General features: G+C 41.6%; 1 protein-coding gene across 3 annotated transcripts in view; it reads right to left on the bottom strand.

Moving 5' to 3' along the window:
* Window positions 1-26,687, bottom strand: part of SPRED2 (sprouty related EVH1 domain containing 2) — a 126,483-nt gene that overhangs the window by 33,186 nt on the left and 66,610 nt on the right. For 2 of the 3 annotated variants that reach the window (XM_077958313.1, NM_001261100.1), the window contains 1 exon segment: window positions 2,397-2,574. In XM_077958313.1, coding sequence (XP_077814439.1) covers window positions 2,397-2,574 — 178 coding nt within the window. 3 annotated transcript variants of the gene reach the window in all.

Below are 26,687 nucleotides of genomic sequence, written 5' to 3'. Positions count from 1 at the left end.
GAGATTCATATCTTTATTATGCAAGAGGGCATACACATCAAGGAGAAAAATAAGGCCCCGATAAGTAAATATACAAAGGACATCAACAGATAATTAATTCACAGTTACAACTGTTTAACAAACAGAAAAACATTTTATCTCATTAGTAAGCAATAAGTATTTATACATATATTATATATATGTATATTTTATATCCCTCAATGTGTTAAAGGAAATTCTAATACCGGTGGCAGCTCCTTGCACATGTATCAAAAGTCATACAAACATGACCTCCTAAATTATTCCAAAAATATAATAAATGTGGAAAATTCACACGGGTGTATTCCTAACACTGAGGTGAGGGGAAGAACCTTAATATTTGACACTAAGGAGGTGGTCAAATAATGAAACATCGAACTGATATCAGCAACATGGAAAATTTCATATGAGAATGTTAGGGCAATGCTGTTTCATGATAGTCTTGAAAGAGAATGTTTAAGGCAAAATAAATGAGATACACGACTGTTTAAAAATATGGCTGGGCACAGTGGCATGTGTCTGTAGCCCCAGCTACTCCAGAGGATGAGGTGGGAGGACCATTTGAAGCTCAGGAGTTGGAGGCCAGCCTGGGCAACAAAGTGAGATCCTGTCTTTTATTTAAAAAAGTACAAAATGGGAAAATTACATCAAAGGGCTAAGGGTGGTTGTTCAGTTTTGGGGTCAGAGTGACAAGAGAATCAAATACTGGTTCCAGGCCCCCAAAACAGGCCACTAAGAACAAGGAATCTTTCTGAATCATAATTTCTTCAATTACAATTATACAGGCTGCCGTAAGGATACAATGACAGATCTAACCGAAGGGCTGGATTGTACTTAGTACTTGGTAAATGCTAGATAAATGGTAGTCATTTTACTTTTTATTGGTAATGTAGTTACATTGCTTTTTATTGCAAAAATGTTATAAACAAGAATGTTTTCATTATACGACTATTATATACGGTATTTCCTGAACAAACACTTTTTAAAATTAGCTGTCTTCTCCCTTCAAATTTTCAGAAATGAAATCAAATGTGAAAATAACATTTCTGTTAACCCACATGTAACATTTACAAATTGTTCTGTCTTATCTATTTTGTAAATTTTTTAAACTATAAGAAGTGCTTGCAAAAGAAGATTAAATTTGTACACTTAACACATAAAACCCAACAGATGCTGCTGTAAAGGGTCTCAAGTGCAACACTGACATATTCTTGTGGTGTCTTTGCATTTTCTCTGTGGGATCCTGCACAATCCTGCACATTCTGAATCATCTGTTGGCTTCTGAGTATACACTCCATGATCAAATACAGATAGAAGTAGTGTTCTTCCATGTTTAGGGCCATTAATTTAAAACAGATTTTGGACGTTCAATTTTCCTTCCTACCATAGATTCCTTCATAACATAGAACTGAACATTTGAGTTCCTCCACAAGACTGTATATTATGAAGTATCAATCCCCCACCCTTGGGAGACGATGATTACTCTCCAAAGTATTTATCTATAAGCATGGATAATAATTTATAGAAGTATGGGCTGGGCGCGGTGGCTCATGCCCGTAATCCCAGCACTTTGGGAGGCCGAGGTGGGTGGATCACCTCAGGTCAGGAGTTCGAGACCAACCTGGTCAATATGGTGAAACCCTGTCTCTACTAAAGATACAAAAACTAGCTGGGTGTGGTGGCGCACACCTGTAGTCCCGTTACTCAGCAGAACAACTGCTTGAACCTGGGAGGCGGAGCTTGCAGTGAGCCGACATTGCGCCACTGCACTCCAGCCTGGGTGACAGAGCGAGACTCTGTCTCAAAACAAAAAACAAAAAACAAAAACAAAAACAAACCAAAGTATGATACCACTACTTTTACTTTCTTTTTCCATGCATGTTTTATTCATTAGGGCATGAAATAAAAGCTAGATAAACATTTATTTATAAATAGCCTAATGTCAGATGGTACCTTGCCTTTGTATTTTACCTGCCACCATCCAAACCTCAATGGCATGCTCCATGAATAAACTCTACATTTTTAAAACACTGACTTCACAGCTCAGTACAATGTGATTCATAATAATAAAAGAGTACACTTTTGTTTTGAATACCTTTTTACAATGTTAGACATCTTAATCAAAGATGCAAATAAAACAGCCAAATATACTTCTAAGCATCTCAGATAAAGCGTGTGGCCAAAAGAGACTTTGCTGGAAAGGACAGTCACATTTTGCAATTTGGCACCAGCTCCGGGGTTCTAACTTTTGAAGCTTTTGCAAGAGTTTGAAGTCAGAGAAAGAAAGAAAAAAATACGTTAAGGAAAGAGTACTATGATTTAACGTAAATAAAGCAGTTGTCACTAATTTAACCCACGTGATGTATGTCTGCCATTACCAGTTTGTCTTTCTGTCGTTCACCATGGATGAGAAAGCCGCTTCGTCCATTGCCTTCAGGGTGCATGACCTTACAGACCCCGACACGACTGATCCCGCCTCCTTCCTGTGGGAACCATCCCCCGCTGGAGTCATCTCTGGTCATAACCACAGCCTTGACACGCACAATATAGCTGTCACTAAAACGACAACAACAAGAAGAATGGGGCATGACAATGGTCTAGTAGTTGCAGAACACGTTTCACAATGCAAGGTGACCACCAGTCAGCACTTTTTTGGACTTATAGAAAGAAATTTATGCCTGGAGGCAACCTTAAAAAGTGATCCCTCTCAACTTTTAGGGAAAAAACAAAACACTTAAACTCAATGTAAAAGTACATTTTTAAAAAGATACCTAGTAATTAAAAATTACTTGTGATCAAAAGATTATACAGGCATAATATTCTCCAGTTTCTAGGTGTCAGTATTGATAAATGAGTTGATTTCTATAATTTAGTATCTTTAGGTTGGAAAGACACATGCCTATTTTGGTTTTCCGTTTTTTTTTTTTTTTTTTTTTTTTTTTTGAGACGGAGTTTCGCTCTTGTTGCCCAGGCTGGAGTGCAATGGCATGACCTCAGCTCACTGCAACCTCTGCCTCCTGGGTTCGAGTAATTCTCCTGACTCAGCCTCCCAAGTAGCTGGGATTACAGGCACCTGCCACGATGCCTGGTTAGTTTTTGGTATTTTTAGTAGACATGGAGTTTCACCATGTTGGCAGGCTGGTCTGGAACTCCTGACCTCAGGTGATTCACCCACCTTGGCCTCCCAAAGTGCTGGGATTACAGGCATGAGTCACCGCACCTAGACTACAAACCCATTAAGAGGGTATTAAGTTTTCAACCCTTTAAAATTAGTTGAAAATGAATGACCAAGTTTTAACATTTTATAAAGTCAAGAATCTTATTTAGCATAAAATAGGATAATCTACTTGCAAATCATAAATTCACCATGAAATCACATATCTAGGTAGGAAAATATTTCAATTCCAATAACCCTTTACACATTTGTAGCCTTCTGTTTATGATTTTATTTTTTCCAGTCTAAAACCTCAATTTCACAATAAGTTCTTCTGTACATTTGCCAAAAATCCTTTTTCTCCCCCAGAGACCAACTCTAGCTTCTTTTCATTCTTTATCACTTTTGGGGGAAATTTATTTGGATTTTTGGCAAGGCCATTACATTCTCACTTGCTGTTTTCTTTCTTTGGATAGAATTCATTTTTACTCATTCAAACATATATTTGCATCTTGCATATGCCAGGCGTTATAACAGATTCTCGGGAAAGAAAGCTGCAGAGTAACAAAGAACCCCCCTCGTTCCCTGGGCCTCAGGGAAGACGCCCTCAGCCCGGGCACTCAGAACTTGGCCCCCGCAATTGGCCAGAGACGTGGAGGCAGTGCCCCATAGCCCTGCTCACCTCACTCACCGCTAAAGGCAAAGCCACCAGATTTTCCATGACCCCCTACGGCTAACCCTCCACTGTCACCCAACTGACCTCCCTTGGCACCCCAACTCCAAGGTCTACCATTCCTTTACTTCCTCATCCCCTCCTCTGATCATTCCTTTCATTTTTTTTTTTCACTGCGGTAAAATATGAATGGTATAAAATTTCCCATTTTAACCACTTTTAAGTATACAAGTTCAGTGGCATTAATTATACCCACACCGTTGGTCAACCATCACCCGCATCTACCTCTAGAACTTTTCATCATCCCAAACTGAAACTCTGTACCCCTGAAAAATACTAACTCCCCCTTCCCCACTTCCCCTACCCCTTAGCCCCTGGCACCCACCATTCTACTGTCTTGTCTCTATGAATCTGATACTCTAGGTACCTCATATAAGTTCCTTTCCCTTTCCTAACCTAAATTAAAATGCACTCTCGGCTGGGCCTCTGTGGCCCATTCTCCCAGGGCTGATTTCTGTCTCCCCACTGCACCCTGCTGGGCCGAGATGTGGGTATGGTGCTTGCCACTGCTGCAGACTGTTCAGCCTCCCTCCAGTGTGAAGCTCACACCCTGACCATGCCCCCCTCACAACCCTTCTTCGGTCTTCCACAGACCTCACTTTCCTTCATCCTTGGAAGACTTCAGCAACCAGGCTCACTGACTCTCCATATCTCCACCATGATCCCTGGCCCGATTCTTGATAATTTCATTATTGACTCGGAGGATCCCTCCAATTCCCTGGCCTCTCAATTTCTGGGCCTCTTTCCTTCCAATGCCCTTGTCTTACAACCAACTTTAGCTGTTCATGCCCAGGTCAACCGTGAATCTTGTCATTACCAACATCTGCACCACCTCCATAACTCAATTGTAAGCATCCTGCTCTCCGACCACCTCGTAACTTTGCAGCTCTCTCCCTCCAGACTCTAATAATTCTTTACCCTGTTGGGGCCAACAATCTATTGTTTTGACCACTTTTGCCCTCCCCCAAACGCCACATCCTCAACTGATTCTCTACCCCTCCCCTTGCTTATTGCCATTGCCTGGCATGACCCCAGTGGAGTTAAATCCTATCATCTACCTACTCCGTAACCCCACCCAGGCTGCTGAACATAGTGCAAGGGAAAAACCCCACTCTACTATGCTCATAGGACTAGTTTGAAAGCCATAAACACTACTCTCGAGTGAGTCCTTAAGTGCCACCTGGCATCCTGCTACATTTCCCTGATCTGTCCCCCAAAGACAACTTTACACGGCCTCCTACCCCCTCACTCTCAGATGATGGATGAAGTTGCTTTAGCTTCACTGAGAAAATAGACAAAATCACAGGAGACCTTTTGCCTGTGCCCACCACCATGCCTACGCTTTGTACCAGCACTCTCTCTGCCCTTCCTCCTGTAACTGTGGTTAAGTCATCCATGATCCAAGTTAGGACCAACTTCCTCCACTTAAACACCTTCTACATACCAACAGTTCCCAAATTCACATTTCCATCCAGGTCTCTTCTGTGAGATTCAGTCCAGTAGAACCAAGGGCCCATGTAAAGTCTCTACATAGGTGTCTAATATGTACCACAATCAACATGTTTCAGGTTGAACTCTTGGTTCCTGACACCTCCTCATCCTTCTAGTTCTCTCTTCAAAATATATCCAGGATCCACTTTTTACCACTTCTACTGACACTGACCTGATCCAACTGTCATCACCTTCCATTGAGATTGCTGCAATAGCCTTCTAACTGGCATCCTTGCTTCCATGTTTGCCCAACTTCACCCAGAAAATAGAAAGGTAAGTCAGATCACTCTACTCAAACCCTCCAGTGGTATCACCAAGCAGAAGTCAAAATCTGGACCTTTTATCCTACTACTCTTCTTGTTCATTCCAGTTTGGTCCCACTGGCCTCCATATTAAGCATCCTTCTACCTCAGGGCCTTTGCACTTGCTATTTCTTCTGTTCAAACCCTACTCCTCACATACCAACTGGGTTCATTCTCTTATTTCACTTAAGTCTCTGTCCAAGGTTATTTCAGAGAGGACTTCCCTGCCCACTCTATATAAAGCAGCATAGCACCCTCTACCCCTCTTAAATCTTCTCCCCCTGCTTTGGCTTTCTATATGCTACTAAATCAATGCTTGCTCAATAAAATATCTGCTTGCCTACCAGAATATAAATTCTACAGGAGCAGAAACTTTGCCTTTTTTGTTCAATTCTATATCCCTAGGGCCTAGAATGGTGTCTTACATGTAATATGTTGCGGAATGAATAGGGCTAAATTCACAATATAAACAGGTTTTTAAAAAAATTATCTATAGCAGGCTGGATGCAGTGGCTCATGCCTGTAATCCCAGCACTTTGGGAGGCTGAGGTGGGCAGATAACCTGAGGTCAGGAGTTCGAGACCAGCCTGGCCAACATGGTGAAACCCCATCTCTACTAAAAATACAAAAAATTAGCTGGGCTTGATGGTGGGTGCCTGTAGTCCCAGTTACTTGGGAGGCTGAGGCAGGAGAATAGCTTGAACCCCAGAGGCAGAGCTGAGATCATGCCACTGCACTCTACCTTGGGCAACAAGAGTAAAACTCCATCTCAAAAAAAAAAAAAAAAATCTATAGCTAACAGAATTCCTATAAAAATATACAGTGTTCAATACTTATTTACTTATGAACCACAATTACTAAATTGGGATCACGGTATTTTTCCATTCATAAAAATAAAAAAATCATGTAGAAGTACATATAAAAATCATAGGACACACATGTACATATAGGACTAATCCAACTATTTCAGGATTCAACATGGATTCCCTTAGATTAAGAACCTTCTGTAACATTTATTTAGATTAACTGCATACAATTTGAGAATATCCTTTTCCCCCAATCCCATTTATTTTAAAAAAAAAAATTAAGGGTCCTATGACTTTTAATTCTCGAGTGTGCAACACAGCTTTCTCAAATCTTCTATGAGTGTACTATGGGTTCATCTCAACAGGAGATGGCCAAGGTGAAGAATTGAAACTGTGCACCTCTTGTTAAAACATGCTTTTACTTTTTTTGTTTTGCAGCTGTGTGCTGTTCTCTGTTTCTTTGAGGGGATTAAGTAAACATGAAAAAAGAGAAGTCTGCATTGCTTATGTTAGTGCCATAAACTTATTTCCAAAAAGTACCCATTTATTACAGAATTTAAAAATACCATACCCTTCTGTGTCCAGACTACAAGGCTGTTAACTCTGGCCTTTGCTTGCACTCTGAGGCCTCCTCCTTCCTGCCTCAATGCCTCCTATCAAGTGCCTTCTCTAGGGTATAGACTTCTCTGTGATGGGATTTGGGGAAAGGGAGGCTCAGGGGCAGAAGCCCCCTTTGTCTCCTCCGGCAAGAGCCCCGACAGCCAGCATTAACTGAGGCATCTGGCTATTTAAAACAAGGCGGGGGATAAAGTGCTGCACTAAAAGCTGTGAAGGATGTCTGGATAATCCAGCTGCATGGCTGCATGCCAACTGCTTCCTATCCATGGTGTATTTACGTTACTCAGGCACTTCACCCCACCCAGCACAGAAATGACAATGAACTTCACTACCAAAAAGGTATAAAGGAGGAAACTCTCTTCCCACCTTCCCTCCCGCTCTTTCTGGAAAGAATTAAACAACATCTGTTTAAAACAGATGCAGGGTTAGTGGGGGGGAATGGGGCAGGAAGGGCAAGGGCAGATTAGTTTTAAAAATTTGCACAAGGAAACTGCTGCTGGTATGCCTTAGAAAAAAAAATGTCAAAACATGCTATCATTGTCAAAAATAACAACATTTTAAAAGAATGCTTCTGAAATTAACAACTGCTGTAATGGTGTGGATCTAGTGAAGCTCCAGCCAAGGGTCCAAACCCCAACTGAATGGAGCCCGAGTGTCTGAACTTGAGCTGAACAGCCCCAGTAATGTTATTACAAATCGTGTTGGACGGCCAGCGCTCAATACCATATTCTTTAGGTGTGTTATGGGCAAAAGTGGCTGGACTGAGGATCTTCCATTGAAATGTGGTTTCTTTATGGAAAAAGCTTTGTGTTCCCAACACGTGGACTTTTTGTAAAAACAGGACTTCCTGTCCCGGGATCACGCAATATGCAAAAGAGGCAGGTAACATCGTAAGGCAGGATAGGAAGGCAGAGAAAAAAACGCTTTCAAAACTGGATTAGCATCTCCACAGAAAAGTTTTAGACCTCACTCAGCCTTTATGTTCTAAGTGTTCTCCAGTTTCAAAGCAGGCCCTGTCTGGGCCACGTTAACAGATGTAAACCAAGGAACTGGAGGAGATGACGGTGAGGCAGCACCGGGTCTCACAAAGAATGTGTGCTCCAGGGCCAGGCGGCCCCGAAGTCACCCAGTCCTCTCAGGAGCTGAAGAAACCTCTTTTTGAGCTTCGGTTTCCTCCTTTGCAAAATGAATAGGGGATTCACCCTGCTGGCTGAAAGCAGTGTTACAGATTCAGACATTTGGTAAATTGCAATCATCATCATTTTTGCTGAAAGCCTACCTCAGTGACAGAAACAGGTCTTTGAAACACCAGCTTCCCTGGCCACTGAGGAGTAGGTTTCGAATGCCTGCCCTTTCTAGCGATCAGAGAGTGGAGGGGCAGGGAAGCTGTCAGGCTCTTGACAGTAGGAGGAAATTTGACATGGACCTCCAGCAACTGTCATGAGAGGTTAGGTTTATAAAGACCAGGTTTAGTTGTCCACTGTAGGCATACCTGTAGAGGAAAATAATGCCGTCCACTGTCTGTGAGCTGGCCCTCTGCTCCTGCCCTTCCCCATCGGTTTCTTTCAGGGATGGAGACTGGGACTTTCACCTCCCCCATAAATACTTCCCACAGCCAACCCTTATCTGATTACACGGCTCCTTTATCTCTCCATTATGCTCAACATTAGATTCACTTCCTCCCAGCCTCTTCTCCACTTCACCAGACCTTGAGAGGGATTAGCCAAGATCCCAGCCTCTTCAGCCCAACTCCCAGACGCCAACTGAGCCAAATATAACACCAACTTCTTGCAGGGAGCCAGGCACATTCACTTTATTTTAATCACATCCCCCGCCCCCGGTCTTCCTCGTGCTTATAGATTTATACAGGCTCTTTGATTTCATCGAATTATATGTTTAAAATATTACATATGTGTGTATGAACTATATGTGAATATAAAATATATATAACTAGTTATCTTTTTTAAAAAATCAACAAAATACTTCAGTAGAATCAAATGTGTTGAGAAACTGAGGGTACTGGTCATACTTTCTATTTGTTAAGTCAGGTGGTGGTTTTGTTTTGTGGGTGCTGTCTTAAGTATCAGCTACTCAATAATTTTTTGAAAGCGGACTGCCCTGGTTTTGGAAGTTTATATATTCTGAACTTTATGGGCAAGGAAAGTTAACATAACGTAATTTTATGCATGGTGGTAACATGATTTTCTGCTCTGTACAAGCCCCTGAAGGTAGAACACTTGCTCTACACGCTATAATGGCCCAGAAAATAAGGCCTTTGTGTTAACTACCAAAATATGTACTGTTTGTGTGGTTAGGTTAGGCCATTACAGAAAACAGTGTTAACGAAAGCTCATTAATGCCCACAGTAGAAAGACTCGATCCAAAGATGCCAGATCTCGCAGTAGCTAATTTTGGCAAAGGCCATCAGCTCTTCTCTCAAACACGGATGAGCAGGCACTGTGAGGCAGAGAAGAGATTTTCTGAGCATTAAGTGTTTGTTTCATAAAGGGAACCAGTTTGCATGATATAAGAATTAGGGAAGGTGAAAAGTGGGCTAAGATCACTTAACAAAACGCTTCTCCACAGTTATTTAACATCAGTGAAATCAGCCAACGAATACACTCAATAGAGAGTACCTTTGAAACTGCCCTACTCCAGCTTCAAAGTATCTGCTAGTAAAAGAACCCATGTACTTAAACAGGGACTAACACTTCCATGTGAGCTCACAGTGCCAGGGCACTATGCTCTGACCACATTTACCAAGAGGACTAAACAGGCTCTTCACTGTGTCCCTGCTTTTCTGAGGTGCTGTAGCTAATCTTGCTCATGCAGAGTAACTCCTACCCTTAGAGGACTACAACATAGCAGCCGGGCGCGGTGGCTCAAGCCTGTAATCTCAGCACTTTGGGAGGCTGAGTTGGGTGGATCACGAGGTCAGAAGTTTGAGACCATCCTGGCTAACATGGTGAAACCCCGTCTCTACTAAAAATACAAAAAATTAGCCGGGCGTGGTGGCGGGCGCCTGTAGTCCCAGCTACTCAGGAGGCTGAGGCAGGAGAATGGCTTGAATCCGGGAGGCGGAGCTTGCAGTGAGCTGAGATCGCACCACTGTACTCCAGCCTGGGTGACAGAGCGAGACTCTGTCTCAAAAAAAAAAAAAAAAAAAGAGGACTACAACATAGCTTTGGTTTTTTGTTGTTTTGTTTTGTTTTTGAGACGGAGGTTTGCTCTTGTCGTCCAGGCTGGAGTGCAGTGACGCGATCTCAGCTCACTGCAACCTCTGCCTCCCAGGTTTGAGCAATTCTCCTGCCTCAGCCTCCTGAGTAGCTGGGATTACAGGTGTGCTCCACCACGCCTGGCTAATTTTTGTATTTTTAGTTGAGATGGGGTTTCGGCATATTGACCAGGCTGGTCTCAAACTCTTGGCCTCAAATGATCCACCTGCCTCAGCATCCACTGGGATTACAGGCGTGAGCCACCAGGCCCAGCCAGCTTTGATTTTTAAAAATATGTTATCTTCATTATCAACTTATGTATTTTTTAAATGGCATGCAATGACTTTTAGGAATGGAACACTTATACAAACATGGTACCTAAAAGCTGTGTATAGGAGGTGGCGGTGGTGGTCTTTGCTTTACAATGACTGGGGATATAACCTTCATACAGAAACCAATTAGGCTAAAAGCCAGGGGTCCTGCTTATGTGCAGAAGCCTCAGAAGGGGGATAAATAGGTTTTCCTTCTCCACTCTGTTGGGCTCAGAATCTGTGAGTAAAGCCAGTAAGTTCTGCTGTCCTGCAAGGTCACTAGCGCCCTCTGTGTCCAAGTTCTACCCTCTCCTGAAGAGGAGGTAAGGGGCATGTCCCTCCTCATGCCTTGGATAAGCCGAGCATCTTTGTTGTTGTTCATGCTACCTAGCTACACCGAAGCATATAAATAAACCTCTCACCCACACGCTATTTTCCAGTGCACATATTAAAAGAGGCCGTTTCCTCCATTATCACGGAAGATACTGGTCAGCATATAAATGATTATTAAACTTAATAATTTATCAATCATTCTTCAGAACCAGTACTAACAAGTCAAAGTTTGCTAGGCTTGGACCTCTAGTATTTTAGTTTTCCTAATGAAATTTTAATACAGAAATACTTCTTTAAAAATAAGCTGTGAATTCCTATTTTTATAAGTGAGCAATTCTGATTCAAAATATATGCCCATACCTTGTTTAACATACGGTGCTGATTTAGCATGCTATGTGCCTCTATACTTTCCTTTAAACCTCAGTTTAAAGGAGAATATTATAGATTTAATATTTAGATAATACAGATTTAACTTATCACTGACGTTAAATCCTAATTTAAATATAAATATTTCCCCATCTCTGAGTGCTACCTTACACTTTCAGGTCACCAGAGCCAGAGCAGCATGTATACTGCACATTCTGGCACACTATCTTGCACCTGCCTTGCAGACATCCTTGGGAGTGGAATGGATGCTCTGCCCAGCTGTCCCTAGTCAAGGGTACAAGGCAGTGTGCCATGCACCAGTCTGGCCTCCTCCTTTCTTTCCTGCTGTGTCCTGTGACCCACAAGGGCCACACACACAAAAAAGGAAATGAAGCAAAGACACAAAGGAACAAAGATCAGGGCTGGAAGTTAAACACGTAAGCTTTACAGAGGCTTAGGAGCCTTTGAGGAAGTAGTTGGGAAAATACCGGCAGGCAATTAGGGATCCTCTGACATCCCCCGAGTCTGGGAGCCCTGAGTGACGGTTCTGGTGAGCTTGAAAAACCTACTGTGGCAGATGGAAGTTGGAGTGACTAGTGCCCCATCACCTTCTCAGAGAAAGCCCCAATTTTAGGGGCAAATCTGCATGGACTGTAAATAGAAGGTGGTGATACCCATGGCATTAGCAATGCCCAGGCACACTGGAAGTTACCTCATAAAATGTTGGTTTTCTGGTTTCCATTTCAGCAAGGTTGACAAAGTTATATTAGACTCACTCCACTGTACTGTGTTTAAAACGCAATTTTAAATTTCACCTCTAAGTGTTTATCTCCTGTAGCTTGAACACACATAAATCCTGCACAGGGAAAAGAGTGATTTGGCTGGATTCTATCTACAGTGCTCTCATGAAAAAAAAAAAAAAAAGAAAAGTTTTAATAAAAACCTTTTGATTTTATCAATACTTATTTAATCTATCAAAAATATATTAAGGATGCCACTATATTTGTTTTTTTTTTAAACAACAAAATCTTTCCAGCATTTCAATTTAGTACTCACATTTATAAACCACAATACTACTAAATATATATAAGATGACTGACCACTTGTAATTGGGACACAATAAAGATAAAGACATTAAGGTTGTTCAACCTAAAACCCTAACATGGGGCAGTTTTAAACATGGGCAACGAAGTGTTCGCTGAAGTAAATCTCAGCTTCAGCACACAGGCAGGCAATTTTAGGACTAATGTCTAAGACAGATTTTTTAAAAAAATGGCTCCTGGGCAACTTTCTCTTGTCAATATGGTCTTCTTGTGCAATTACCTCTTGAGGTGAGTAATGTACCTGGCCCAGAAGAAGGAAAGTCCAGCAGAGGGCTGAGGTCAGGCCTGGGGAGACTGGCAGGACAGGTATGGTAGTTTAGTCATTAGATTATAATCAGCGAAGAATGGAACAACTTTTTCTTGAAGTTTGAAAACTCTTTGCTCTATAATCCTTACTAATAGCAGAAATCCTAATTTTCTCACCCTGGGGGACCAGGGAACTGGAGACTCCTGGGCATATGCCTCTTAAATCCTTGGTGGGTTTCCTGGTCAACCAGTTAGGGGCCTCTGTATCAGTTACATATCTGTGCAGCAGATAAATCACCTTAAAGAAGGCTCTACAATGTATTTAAAATTATTTTTGAATTCTAAAACATTGGCTCTAGGAATTAACCTCATACTATCCTCCAATAACGACAACAGCAGCAACAACAATACATCCTCTGATTTGAAAGTAAGTGTAACAGAACTGTAAAATCTAAACAATTTTACAATTCCACTAAATTCAATAAAGTTAAAAATTTGTTTTAAAGATTTCTTTATTTAAAGCCCAGCATCAAATAATTATCTGCACTGGCCCAGGTGAAGATAACACAGGTATAAAGTGGATGATTCATATTTAGGTTCTTCCTCAAAAGGCATAGGTTCTATAGGTTCTCCTATGCCAGACAAGCCTTCCAAACCCCAATGGACATGTTCCCATGTCCTCTTTCCTTTTATCTGTCATACCCAAAGATCCTATCTGCTGAAGACAGTTATTGAAGTAACAAGATAAACATAGACATGTATATGTGTTTTATTGTAGTAGCAAATCTATTAAAATGTTATACACAGCTTCTCTAAATGTTAACACAAATCTTTTAAGGTTCTTCAAAACGTTTTAGGGTGCAGGGTGCAGTGGCTCACACCTGTAATCCCAGCCATGGTGGGTGGATCACTTGAGGTCAGGAGTTCGAGACCAGCCTGGCCAGCGTGGTGAAACCCAGTCTCTACTAAAAATACAAAAAAGTAGCCGAGTGTAGTGGCAGGAGGCTGTAATCTCAGCTACTCAGGGGGCTGAGGCAAGAGAACTGCCTGAATCTGGGACGCAGAGGTTGCAGTAAGCTGAGATCGTGCCACTGCACTCCAGCCTGGGCGACAGAGAGAAACTCTGTCTCAACAACAACAACAACAACAACAACAACAACAACAACAAAATATTTTAGGAAATCATGGGAAGATTTTACTGTGAAAGTTTGTTGACATTCAAGACATGTGTCAGAGGTAGTTCTGAGTTTTTCTCAAAACCACCAAAACACGAATGGCTCTGACATGAGTAAACTGCTTAAAAAAGTAAAATTTAGGGCTGGGTGTGGTGGCTCACGCTTGTAATCCTAGCACTTTGGGGGGCCAAGGCAGGTGGATCACCTAAGGTCAGGAGTTCGAGACTAGCCTGGCCAACATGGAGAAAGCCTGTCTCCACTAAAAATACAAAAAAGTAGCTGGGCGTGGTGGCGGACACCTGTAATCCCAGCTACTCAGGAGGCTGAGGCAGGAGAATCGCTTGAATCTAGGGGGTGGAGGTTGCAGCGAGCCAAGATCACGCCACTTTACACCAGCCTGGGCAAAAGAGTGAAACTCCGTCTCAAAAAAAAAAAAAATTTTTTTTACTTCACTCCAACCAAAAAAGAATGAATGAAATGGTCTATCCTAAAGGGCTGAATTTCAGGGTGATTACATGGCCTGAAGTGGGGCTGAGGGAGTACTGGGAGGTGAGAGGCCAAAGTCTGAATCTAGGTTTGTGATTTTGCTTTTATTGTCTGTCTGCTTTACTGAGCCTGAACTTCTGGAGTTCATAATTAATCAAGATCAAAAGATTACCATCTTAAAGCAAACAAAATAACCCACCCCTGAAGGACCGTTTCTTCTACTTTTTATTCCAAAAGCAGTAATTTTCTGACTTTCCCTCTGTTTTACACACACTTCCAAAAATGGTATTTGTGACCCACATTTAAACCCCAAAGGCCAGCTAACAGAAATGTCAGATTACTAAACAAAATTAACTCTCACCACATTAAAGTGTGCATGTGATAGAAAAATTGGTACTTCAAAAAACAAATGGCAAAGGAGAGTTGTTTAAAGTTAATAATCTCCAATTTAGGGCTTTAAATGGCAGCCCTTGAACTCCTATGCCTGACTTTCTCAGAATATTTTTTGCTTTCTTTCACATTATTGGAGAAAACAAAGGAAGGGAGTACTTAATAACCCACCTGTTGAAATGTCTAGGAAGAAATGCCATGATATTTGCAACTTACTTTGAAATGCATTTAAAAAAACATAGAATCATGGATGGAGATAGATGGATAGATATGTGTATGATAAAACAATAATAGCAAAATGCTAATTGCAGACTTGAGGTGGTAGGCATATGGATGTTAAGCATATACTTCTTTGAACTTTTCTGAACACTGAAAATCATAAGTGTCGGGAGAGTGAGAGAATTTGTAGTGTTATGATTGATTTCTAAATGGAAATCAACGCTAAATCTATAAGATGCTGATAATGGTACTAAACAAAATCTGATTACTTTTCTTTCTGCTATTTAGAATGCAGTTCCCTCCACCATTTTTTTTTTTGTACCTGCTATCTACCACCTGCCCTCCACCCCAACGTAAACCTAATCAGAAGGTCAGGAAATGACTTTACCACACTATGTTAATACCAAATTCTAAACCTACAAAATCCTTTACAAGCCAGCCCTTAATAAGACCTGTTGTCTGGCCGGGCGCGGTGGCTCACGCCTGTTATCCCAGCACTTTGGGAGATCGAGGCGGGCAGATCACCTGAGGTCAGGAGTTCCAGACCAACCTGGCCAACATGGTGAAACCCTGCCTCTACTAAAAAAATACAAAAATTAGCTGGGCATGATGGCGGGCACCTGTAATCCCAGCTACTTGGGAGGCTGAGGCAGGAGAATTACTTGAACCTGAGAGGCAGAGTTAGAAGTGAGCTAAGATTGGCCGGGTGTGGTGGCTCATGCTTGTAATCCCAGCACTTTGGGAGGCCGAGACGGGCGGATCATGAGATCAGGAGATCGAGACCATCCTGGATGGTGAAACCCCGTCTCTACTAAAAATACAAAAAATTAGCCGGGCATGGTGGCGGGCACCCGTAGTCCCAGCTACTCGGGAGGCGGAGGCAGGAGAATGGCGTGAACCCGGGAGGTGGAGCTTGCAGTGAGCCGAGATCGCGCCACTGTACTCCAGCCTGGGTGACAGAGCGAGACTCCATCTCAAAAAAAAAAAAAAAAAAAAAAAAAGAAGCTAAGATTGCATTACTGCACTCCAGCCTGGGCGACAGAATGACTCTCTGTCTCAAACAAAACAAAACAAAACAAAAAACCTGTTCTCAAACAAAAGAAGGTGATAATTTAACTCAAAGGGGAGGGAGGAAAATCAGCAGATCATCCTAGCAATAATAAGCTGTAAGCTGACAGGATTTTTAAGAGCCTGTTTAGATTCCCACAGCTCCACTGGAAATGGATGCCCTCTCAGACGGCAAGAATTACTAATTCATTTAGTTCCTTTTTTTCTAGGATTCTGCCACCTCCCTCATTAGAGATGGAAAGCTAAACACACAGATAAACAAACAACACACAGTCAAGGCACCTGTTCTCCCTGAAGCATGCTGCACGGCTTCACTTCCCTCCTGAAGAGTGGAATAGAGGTCAGCCCGAAGGCAGAGTTCAGGTCTTCACATTAGTTCCACCTCTTAAGCTATTAATACAAAGAACTGTGGAGACCATCTACGCTAGACTCCTCTCTCACATGGAAAATTAAAATCCAGACTGCAGAAGGGACTTGTTCAAGGTCACTGACATTAGGGACAGATGAAGGACTAAGACCAGTCCCTGTGACCAACCCCTGACCACACTTTTGAAAGGTCCTCATGTGGTGGCAGAAGTGCCTATATTCGAGTTAGGTGCTCTGGAGGATAAGTTATTCCTTATCTTGGTCCCTTGAAATTTACTGGATAGGCAACTGATTGTGAAAGGAATTCTAAGGAGAAATGAAGAGGTAACACTGGCAACACAGCTACATGAAAAAATCACAGAGCAAGAGGGTGATCCTACTCATCCTGCCACAGTTTCACACCAACAGAGGTAATTCCTTTTTGGATCTGTTGTAATGAGTGCCATAAGTCAGGACAGGTGACCTAACCTCCATTACACATCTTCTCACAACTGGGTGAGGCACCTCAAACTCTATTACTGAGTTTCAGTTTCCTTATATGTAAAATGAGGGGTAGAGACCACAAATGACTTTTGAGACCCTTTCAACTTTGGTCCCTTTTTACGCTTTGTGTTTTAAAAAAATGGCCTTAAAGTCCTTTAGTTGTGGCAGAGGGCTTAGCAAACTTAAGCCACTAAAACATCCTACAAAAGCAGATCAGAAAACTTCCAGCAGTAAAATGCAACTGAGAATATATTTTGGGTAGAGAAAAAACTTGAAACCACAAAGACCTGAAACCACGACAAACTAACAGATACATTCTCTCAGTGCCACTGTTATTACACAATTATGAAGTTTCCAGGAGCGAAACTGGTTTATCCAAGTATTTTGAAAAAGCAAGAAAATGATGAAAATTGAGTTTTAGTAAGTTTAATAAGATCCTCTGAGGGAAAAAAAAAAAAAAGGTACAACCTGGTCATCTAACTGGTTTTACACATTCACAGATGTGAGATCCTCTTTAGCCACATGGAAGAAAAACCCCAAGACATATTTATGGAACAAATGCAGGCCAAGAAGAGAAGAGAGATCTGCCCTTTTTCTCCCAAACAGTTGATTCTATCTGCCTTATCAGTTGACTCAACATGAACTCCCCAGCCCCAATCTTTACTACATTCAGACTGAAAAGGAGAAAATGTTAGGAAAAGGTAACAAAGCAATTGTTTAGCTTAAAAATAGGGAAAGACATTTCTTACAGACCTCTGATAAACCAGCTCAGTGCACATCAAGTTGCAACTTAGGTTTAAGTTGCTTCAATGTGACAAATAATTTCTGGTCCAAAAGTAAATCGGTTGTTTGAAATTGGAATGTATCTTCCCTACAGAAAAAACATAAAATGGTGAGCAACTGGGCTCCCAATCCAGCCCTCGAAAGCCTGATCAAGGTGGAAAAATATTCCCAAATGTTTCAACTGCTTACTGACAGTCTCCTTGACAAGAAGCCTCTTTCCCCACCGCCAGCAGGAAAGGCCAGTTCCGCTCAGCTCTTGCTGGGTTTTGGTCAAGGGTTTTCCTATCTAGGGGTGGGGTGAGGGAGAAAAGGTAAGGAGGAGGAATTCTTCTTAAACTTCTGATTTAGGCTTCACTTATGGGGATCCTCAGAATGTGGCACCACTGAATCTTGAATGGCTCTAAAAGGATCCGTACTGATGTTATTTTACAAATCCCAACTTAAGTGTTACTGGGGAAATTCTTTCCTTTTAGGGTCACAATGACTGTTGGCGAGCAATTAAGGCAAGTGTCAGGCTCATAGGATATAATCATGATGCAGTGGATTCTTAGCTAGCTGACTACACAGAGGGACAGGATTTGTCCTACAAGCGCAATTTCCTTCCGAGTTATAACAAGACAGAGCCATCCACTCAGTACACATATTTCCCATGTTACTTTCCTGACATAAAAGAACCAGGCAGCAAGGATAATGTAAAGGCCAACTAGCTACCAACCTTCCTCACGGTTTTAACACGTTAGTCTTAAAATATTTTTTCATTTATAAGGAAGTAGTTTAAAGTACTTGATTCAGAAAGAACCTTCAGGAAATACTAGAGCTATCTCCACTTCCCAAAGTCAACTAGCTTGTGGAGGCACTAGAAGGTATTTTATGTCAAGACTCATGATTTTCACAGATAACTGAAACCCTTGGTGGCTAAGCTGCTGAAGATGGGCTTTCCCGGCCATCACCAACATGTTTGCAGCAGGGAGCCCAACCAAGCTTTGTCATGCAGTCTGCGGTGGTTAAAGACCACTGCTGGCTGGGTGTGGTGACTCATGCCTGTAATCCCAGCACTGTGGGAGGCTGAGGCGGGTGGATCATGAGGTCAGGAGATCCAGACCATCCTGGCTAACATGGTGAAGCCCCGTCTCTACTAAAAATGCTAAAAATTAGGCCGGGTGCGGGGGCTCACGCCTGTAATCCTAGCACTTTGGGAGGCCCAGGAGGGTGGATCACCTGAGGTCAGGAGTTTGAGATCAGCCTGACCAACATGGTGAAATCCTGTCTCTACTAAAAATACAAAAATCAGCCTGGTGTGGTGCTGGGTGCCTGTAATCCCAGCTACTCGGGAGCCTGGGGCAGGAGAATCGCTAGAACCCTGGAGGCGGAAGTTGCAGTGAGCCGAGGTTGTGCCACCGCACTCCAGCCTGGGTGACACAGCGAGACTCCGTCTCAAAAAAAAAAAAAAAAGAAAGACCACTGCCCAAGACAGGGCAACCAAGTGGCTACTGCCAACTTCTTCCACCAGAGAGCTTTACTGACAGGTGGAAGGGCCCCCGACTTAATGTCGGTCAAGAGGAACAACTCTCGGCTCATTTTACTCACTGGTGTGCTTCAGCCACTTCCCAGGACTAACTTCACACTGTTTCATTCTCTGGGAAAGTCACAGTCACTGAAAGCATCCTGGATATGCCATCCCCTGAAAACTGCTGCACACCCAGCAGTGAGTTGCATGTATATATGGAAGCTCTTGTGTTAACTTTTTCTTGTGTGTTTGCATATAGGGAATTAACTTTAACACTTGTGGTCCATACATACCATGGAATTATTCAGCCTTAACAAAGAAGGAAACATTGTCATATGCTATAACATGGATGAATCGTGAAGATTTTGCAAAGTGAAACGTCAGTCACAAAAAGAAATACTGCATGATTTGTTTCACTTACACCAGCTATCTAAATGTGACTAGTCAAAGTCCTAGAAACAGAAAGGAGAATAGTGATTGCCAGAGGCTGGGGGCTGGGGAGGGGAGTAAGTTGTTGTTTAATTGGGAAAGAATTTCAGTTTTGGATGATGAAAATGTTCTAGAGATCTGTTATACAAACTTGGATATAGTTAACACTACTGTACTGTACACTTAAAAATGGTTAAGATGATATATGCTATGTTATGTGTTTTTTACCACAATAAATAAAGATAATCTGTGAAACAAAGAGAGGCTACTTAAAATAGGTAAAAAACCTCAAATTTAGAAATGTTGGGTTTAGCTTAGGAACATTTCTGCCGTCCTTAAGAAGTAAACATTCACTTTGGGAGGCCAACGCAGGAGGATCGCTTAAGCCCAGGAGTTTGAGACCAGCCTGTGCAACAATGTGAGACCTCATCTCTATTTTTATTAAAAAATTCTTTTAAAATAAAAAAGGAGTAAACATTAACACTAGTGTTAAAACATAACACTAAAATTAAAAAGTTAACTTTCCCCTAATTACAAAAGTAACACATGTCCCCATTATGCAAACTACATACATCACAATCCTCCCTTAAAAAACATTCTTCTATACTATGAGGAGCAATTAACAAATATGCAAGACCTTCTCGAGGAAACTATAAAAGGAAGATCTCATGCTTCAAATTTAAGTGTAAATGTTGGCTTTGCTTTGTTCCTTGGGGTACCAGGCAAATCATATATAAGAAAAACACAAACATTTCCTTTGGTACTGGTTTTACTGAGACAAAAATGGCTTTTCTTACAAAATCATTTCAAAGAAGAACAGAAGAAAGTTAAACAAAATAGATTTTCCCCAAATTGTTAGCTCTGACAAATTCCTCTAATCCCTTACAATGTCTACAACACCAGCAACAGAATACACCAAAATATTTTTCATGATTAGTCCCTTTTCATCTCTAACCTCAGTTGTAAAGATTAAACACACAGATTATGAAACACTCACACATAATCACAAGAATTTCCTAACAGTTCCATTTCTTCTACATGGGGGTTAGCAATGTTTTTTAATATTACTCAAAGCAGGAAAAAAGGGGCTGTTTTATTTTTCTTTGGAACAGGTTCCTGCCAGATTTTGCACATTGCAGTTCTTTGGCGACGTGATGAGAACACATGCCCACCCACAGACACTAATTTTGCTCTTCACCCTTCCCAAGCAGCCTTTATGACACATGCTGTCTGTGCTTCATTTAATGGAATTCAAGAGGCCCAGTCAAACAGCAGAGCCCCACAGGGCCAGGGCAACAACAGGCAACCCATCTCCTCCACTGGATGGGTACAAGGAACATGTGTTTAAAAGAAGACAACAACAAAAAGCCACATCTAGCTTGGACATCTCTAATCTGAAGAATCTTTACAAATGAATGAATTAACACTGAAAACTAAGTCATCTCTTCGATTGAAATCAGGAAAGAGATAGTAATCTTGCTGTAGTTCCTATACACTGAACTCTATGAAGACGATGCAGCTAACTCTCTGAGCTGCTCTCAGATGTGCAGTACAGAAGGTATTACTCCCATCCCAAGCCAAAGGCTCTTTCTAAGAGGGCTGAAGTGCCAGCCTGCTTCTGCAGCACTTGCTTTCTCTATGGTCATCATCTGTTTTTGTTTGTTTGTTTTTTGAGATGGAGTCTCGCTCTGTCGCCCAGGCTGGAGTGCAGTGGCACTATCTCGGCTCACCGCAAGCTCCACCTCCCGGGTTCACGCCGGACTCCTGCCTCAGCCTCCCCAGTAGCTGCGACTACAGGCTCCTGACACCACGCCTGGCTAATTTTTTTGTATTTTTAGTAGAGACAGGATTTTCACTGTGTTAGCCAGGATGGTCTCGATCTCCTGACCTCGTGATCTGCCCACCTCGGCCTCCCAAAGTGCTGGGATTACAGGTGTGAGCCACTGCGCCTGGCCATCATCTATTATGAAGAAACCTTGGCAAATAAGAATCCAAGTGGGTCGGGAGGCCAAGGCAGATGGATAACCTAAGGTCAGGAGTTCGAGACCAGCCTGGCCATCATGGTGAAACCCCCATCTCTACCAAAAATGCAAAATTAGCCAGGCGTGGTGGCGCACGTCCATAATCCTAGCTACCTGGGAGGCTGAGGCAGGAGAATCGCTTGAACCAGGGAGGTGGAGGTTTTTTGAAACTCCATTTCAAAAAAAAAAAAAAAAAGAAAAAAAGAAAAAAGGGCCGGGCACAGTGGCTCACGCCTGTAGGGAGGCCGAGCTGCAGCATTTGCTTTCTCTATGGTCATCATCTTTTTTTTTTTTTTTAAAGGTTTGAGACCAGCCTGACCAATGTGGAGAAAACCTGTCTCTACTAAAAATACAAAATTAGCTGGGTGTGGTGGCACATGCCTGTAATCCCAGCTACTCGGAGGCTGAGGCAGGAGAATCGCTTGAACTCGGGAGGCGTAGGTTGCAGTGAGCTGAGATCGTGTCATTGCACTCCACCCTGGGCAATAAGAGCAAAACTCTGTCTTAATAACAAACAAAACAAACAAACAAACAAATCCAAAAGGGAATGCACACGGTTTGCACAACTATGCCACATATAGCTCAAGACAATCCAGGTGGAGTTGATGCAACAAGCTGTCAGCAAACGTATACCCAGAAGAATGTTCAGGGCTCACAGAAGTCCATGCTAGTTTGATAAGAGGGTGATCATCCATCCCATTTATACATTTAGGAGTTTATGTTAGAAGGCTGATCCACACTTGTCTCTGGCTTTTCTGAGCTACACAGGAATGTTGCTATTTCTAGATAATGATATAAGATTTACCTACAAGTGTTATTAAACCCAACCAGTATGTAGGCATAATGACCATAAACTCCAGATGTGGGGAGGACAATATCACAGCAGACAGTGAGCAATGGACAGCAGGCAATAGACAGGCCAAGCCTCCTGAGGCAGTGATCATCACGACCACGCATCCATAAACCACACATCCGGACAGCAAGGACAGACTGCAGACTCCGTAACAAACAGGTCTCCCTCTAAATACAAATAAGGATGTTTAAATGTTGGTAAGTGATCTATACTAATTTTAAATAAACCTGTTTTTATAAAATGTTTATTGAATTCACAATAGCTTGAGTCTTTAGAATATAATTTTAGTAAGTGCTAAAAATCTGCAAGCCAGCAAAGATTGGGAAAAACTGTTCCACTAAAATATCTTGGACACTCTTAACCTTTCAGGATTCAAATGCTCTCCCTGTCACTCTCCCCAAGAAAAAGGAAAAACAAAAATCTTTTGTCCAAGGTTATGTCACTCTACTTGGCTCAGAAAACATGGCCACCAAAACTATCAAATGGATTTTTGAGTAGAGCAGTTCTTTCTTGATTTCCATCCAAGCAGAGTTAGGTTTTGAAGAACCAAAAAGGAATAGCTCAAAGTTGCTTATACACAATAGCAATGAGTGACTCTGGATTGTAGACTCCAGTAAATCTATGAATAAAAGAAAACCCAGGGAGGAATTTATCTCCAATAACAATGAATCCCCACTAGGGCGGGAATTAAGAGAAGAACTGGACTGGGCTCAGATCTGAAGCGCTTTTAAATGTAACACTCCCCAGCACATTGCTCTGAGCATAGGCAGCGTCTCACTCAATATCTATTGATTGCTTCCAAGTTGAATGATATGAGACCTTTGGAACTGGCCATGGCTCTGTATTCCTTTTCCCTCAAAAGGGAAAGAAGGCATCTAAAAACCACGTGGTTCCTTTGGACTGATGGCTCACAGCGCTTAACAGCAAAGACGCCTCTGAGGCGTGGCAGCCACAACCCTAGGAGTGATTATCACTGTCCAGTTTCAATGGTCAGTATACCCTCTGTGTAGTATAACCAAAGCTAACAGAATATGGTGCTCTGGAAAGAATGTGGACAGGACCTAAGCGAGTCCCAACCATACACATCAAAGAAAAACAAGACATTTTCACAGAAAGTGTTACTAAATCAAGAACTTTAAAAGAATTTTTTTTAATCCCTGACTATAATCATTTACCATAGGCCTCAAGGAGAAAAAAAATGCTATCATGCAACCTAATGTTTCCGTGAAAGCACAGGAAATTAGCTATTCTGTCTTTAAAATAAAACAAAATTAATTTATATTTTTCTAATGAATGTGATAAAGTGAACCCTAAGTTGAGTGTGGCATTCACCAAAACTGTAAGAAAACAACTCGTTTACTATAACATGGCAATAACATTTTTAAAGTAGCCTTCCTTTCACAACTTAAAAAAATGTTGTTAATAAAAAATGGCCCTCACTTTGAATCTGAAGTATTTGTTAATGTCACCAAGTGCTATTATTAAATATGTACTATATATGCATGTATACACATATAAAAATAAGCACTACAGATGTGGGCAGGAAAATTCTTAGCAAAACCCCCACATATTTCAAATACTGTTCTTCCTCATTATTGTCCTCTACCATAATTAGCACGTTACAGCATAACAGGTGGCTTTCATTTATAGAATGCAAAATTAATGAAATTTGGAGATGGTCTTGTCTCCAAAAACAAATTGGCCATTCTATAAAAAGTACACCCCTTAATCTACAAAACAAACAGAAACAAACTCCCTTCATGCTGGCTTTCCAAATTATAGGAATTTCTGAATGTAGTTAAGTAAGTAAATTGAACGCATTTACTGACAGCTTAAAATTCATACACTTCAAGGAAAACAAGTCATTATTATGGGCTTTATAAGAAAGGGGAAGAGAAACAAAGATTGCCTATTTTTCCAGCTTGGTAACCCCAGATCTCTTTAATGCTCTCTGAGTGATAACAGGATTTACTGCTATACACTGGGCTGCTCCACAAATGCTAAATCTTAGGCAAATTTGTGGGCAGTTGTGTTATAGGTCCTGACCTAGCCATTCTGGACAGACAGACCAGGAAAGCATAAATAGTACTGCTATAAACTAACTATAGCATCTGTCCCTAACAAGCAAGACTCACAAAGTATTTTTTTAAAATATGAGGAGACACTGAATAGACTGTCAACACACATAGGAATGTTTTATACACTCAAATAAATAAGATATGTGCTTTAACTAGTCAGACATTGTTTAAATTTAGTGGGTGAAGAAAGAGAGAGGGTCAGACAGGCAGACACGGCCTCCCAATTATGCAGAATGATCCTTCAGATCATGTGAACGCTATAATTAAATGTTGCTACCAAATCCCCACTACCCTTTCTCCCACCTAGAAAAAGTTAATGCATGAATTCAGTATGAGCAAATTGTGATTTATAAAAAAAACACAAAACAAACAAAAAAACCCACCCTATTCACTCGGTAGGGGAATAAAAGCTTTCTTGCATTAAGTCACGCATCTTAGGGGTAGGAAAAAAGCACAGTACTGAAAGAAATCCAACATAACACAACAGTAATTATTAGACCACCTCCTTCAGCTCACCTCTGCTTACTCATTTTTTTTAAAGCTCTACACTACCCACCCAAAAGGTATACCATCTCTGCAAGCTGTTTCCTAGGCAGCATCTTTTAGATTCAGGACTTAATTTAAAAAAAAAAAAAAAAAAAAAGTCTATCAGAACATCTAAGGAGAAATTTGTTTTCAGAAAGAGGGATGAGGGGGTAAGAGTCCTGTGTCTATCAACAGACCAGAGGTTACCTATCTGTCCTTGCACGTGGGCACACACAGACACAAACACATACACACCGTGGTCTTCTACAACTAGGATAATTTTTCTCCTTTAAAAAAATGCTAAAAGCAAGCACCAGAAAGGTTAAGCAGAAGAGAACAATGAAAAAATAAAGTTCATGTAAACAGTAAGCACGTACCTGCCAGGCGATGCCATTTCCTCTACATTGTGGAGCCCGAGTGCTGGGTGTTAGCATTATTGCTACTCTAAAGCTTCCGATAAAAATGGATCGTCTCTTGCTGACCTGAGAACCAGCTGGCTGCCTGAGAAGTGGTTTCCCCCATATATGATTCAGTCTCCTTGACAAATATACTGCATTGTACTGGATGAGTCATCCGAGGGTTAGTCCGCATTTTATAGGCCTGTTGTGTCATTACTCACATTCAACATCCTGCTTCTCAAAAGTGGAAACTGGAAGCCTGACAGCTGACAGATGCGTTTTCCAATTAAAATATTGGTTAAAAAAATTCCTGTAAGTTATGATTATCAATCATTGATGAGAGGATGAAATGCCCAGGAAGCAAATGGCACAGTTCAATACCTGAGATTACATTCTGGAGAACCACAAGTGCAAATTCTTCACCCGCCCCCAGCCCCAAAACAAAGAATTTTGTACAAAGTTGAGAGCAAGGATCCCTCTCTTTAAAGTTATCAGCTGAAGGCTGGGCACGGTGGCTCAAGCCTGTAATCCCAGCACTTTGGGAGGCTGAGACGGGCAGATCACGAGGTCAGGAGATCAAGACCATCCTGGCTAACACAGTGAAACCCCGTCTCTACTAAAAAATACAAAAAAAAAAAAAAAAACTAGCTGGGCGAGGTGGCGGGCACCTGTAGTCCCAGCTACTCGGGAGGCTGAGGCAGGAGAATGGCATGAACCTGGGAGGCGGAGCTTGCAGTGAGCTGAGATCCGGCCACTGCACTCCAGCCTGGGCGACAGACAAGACTCCGTCTCAAAAAAAAAAAAAAAAAAAAAGTTATCAGCTGAATTCGTGTAGGCATGGACTTAATGATTCTTGTGCTGTGAGGTGACCCAGCTGCAGAAGCTATGTAAAAAGTACACATCAAAATGTTGGTCCTGGATTAATTGTATAGGTGGGATAGTGACATTGTGTTTATAAAATGTCTACTTTTTAAGAGAGGCATGTTGAAGTATGTTAGGGGTAAAATGATACGATATCTGGGGTTTCTTGTGAACATTTTAGCAAAAAAATAAATAAGGGAGGGGGTAAAGAAATGTGGCAAAATCTTGATAAATGGTTTCATCTGTGTAGTGCATATATGCAGGTTGACTGTATTTCTCTTCTTTGAAGTATCTTTGAAAATTTTCATAACAAAATGTTTTTAAAAATTAAAAAATATTTTTTTCCATC

This window comes from Macaca mulatta, chromosome 13 (assembly GCF_049350105.2).
Source record: "Macaca mulatta isolate MMU2019108-1 chromosome 13, T2T-MMU8v2.0, whole genome shotgun sequence".
In the NCBI taxonomy this organism is placed as follows: Eukaryota; Metazoa; Chordata; class Mammalia; order Primates; family Cercopithecidae; genus Macaca; species Macaca mulatta.
This window is presented reverse-complemented; position numbering and strand designations above follow the sequence as displayed.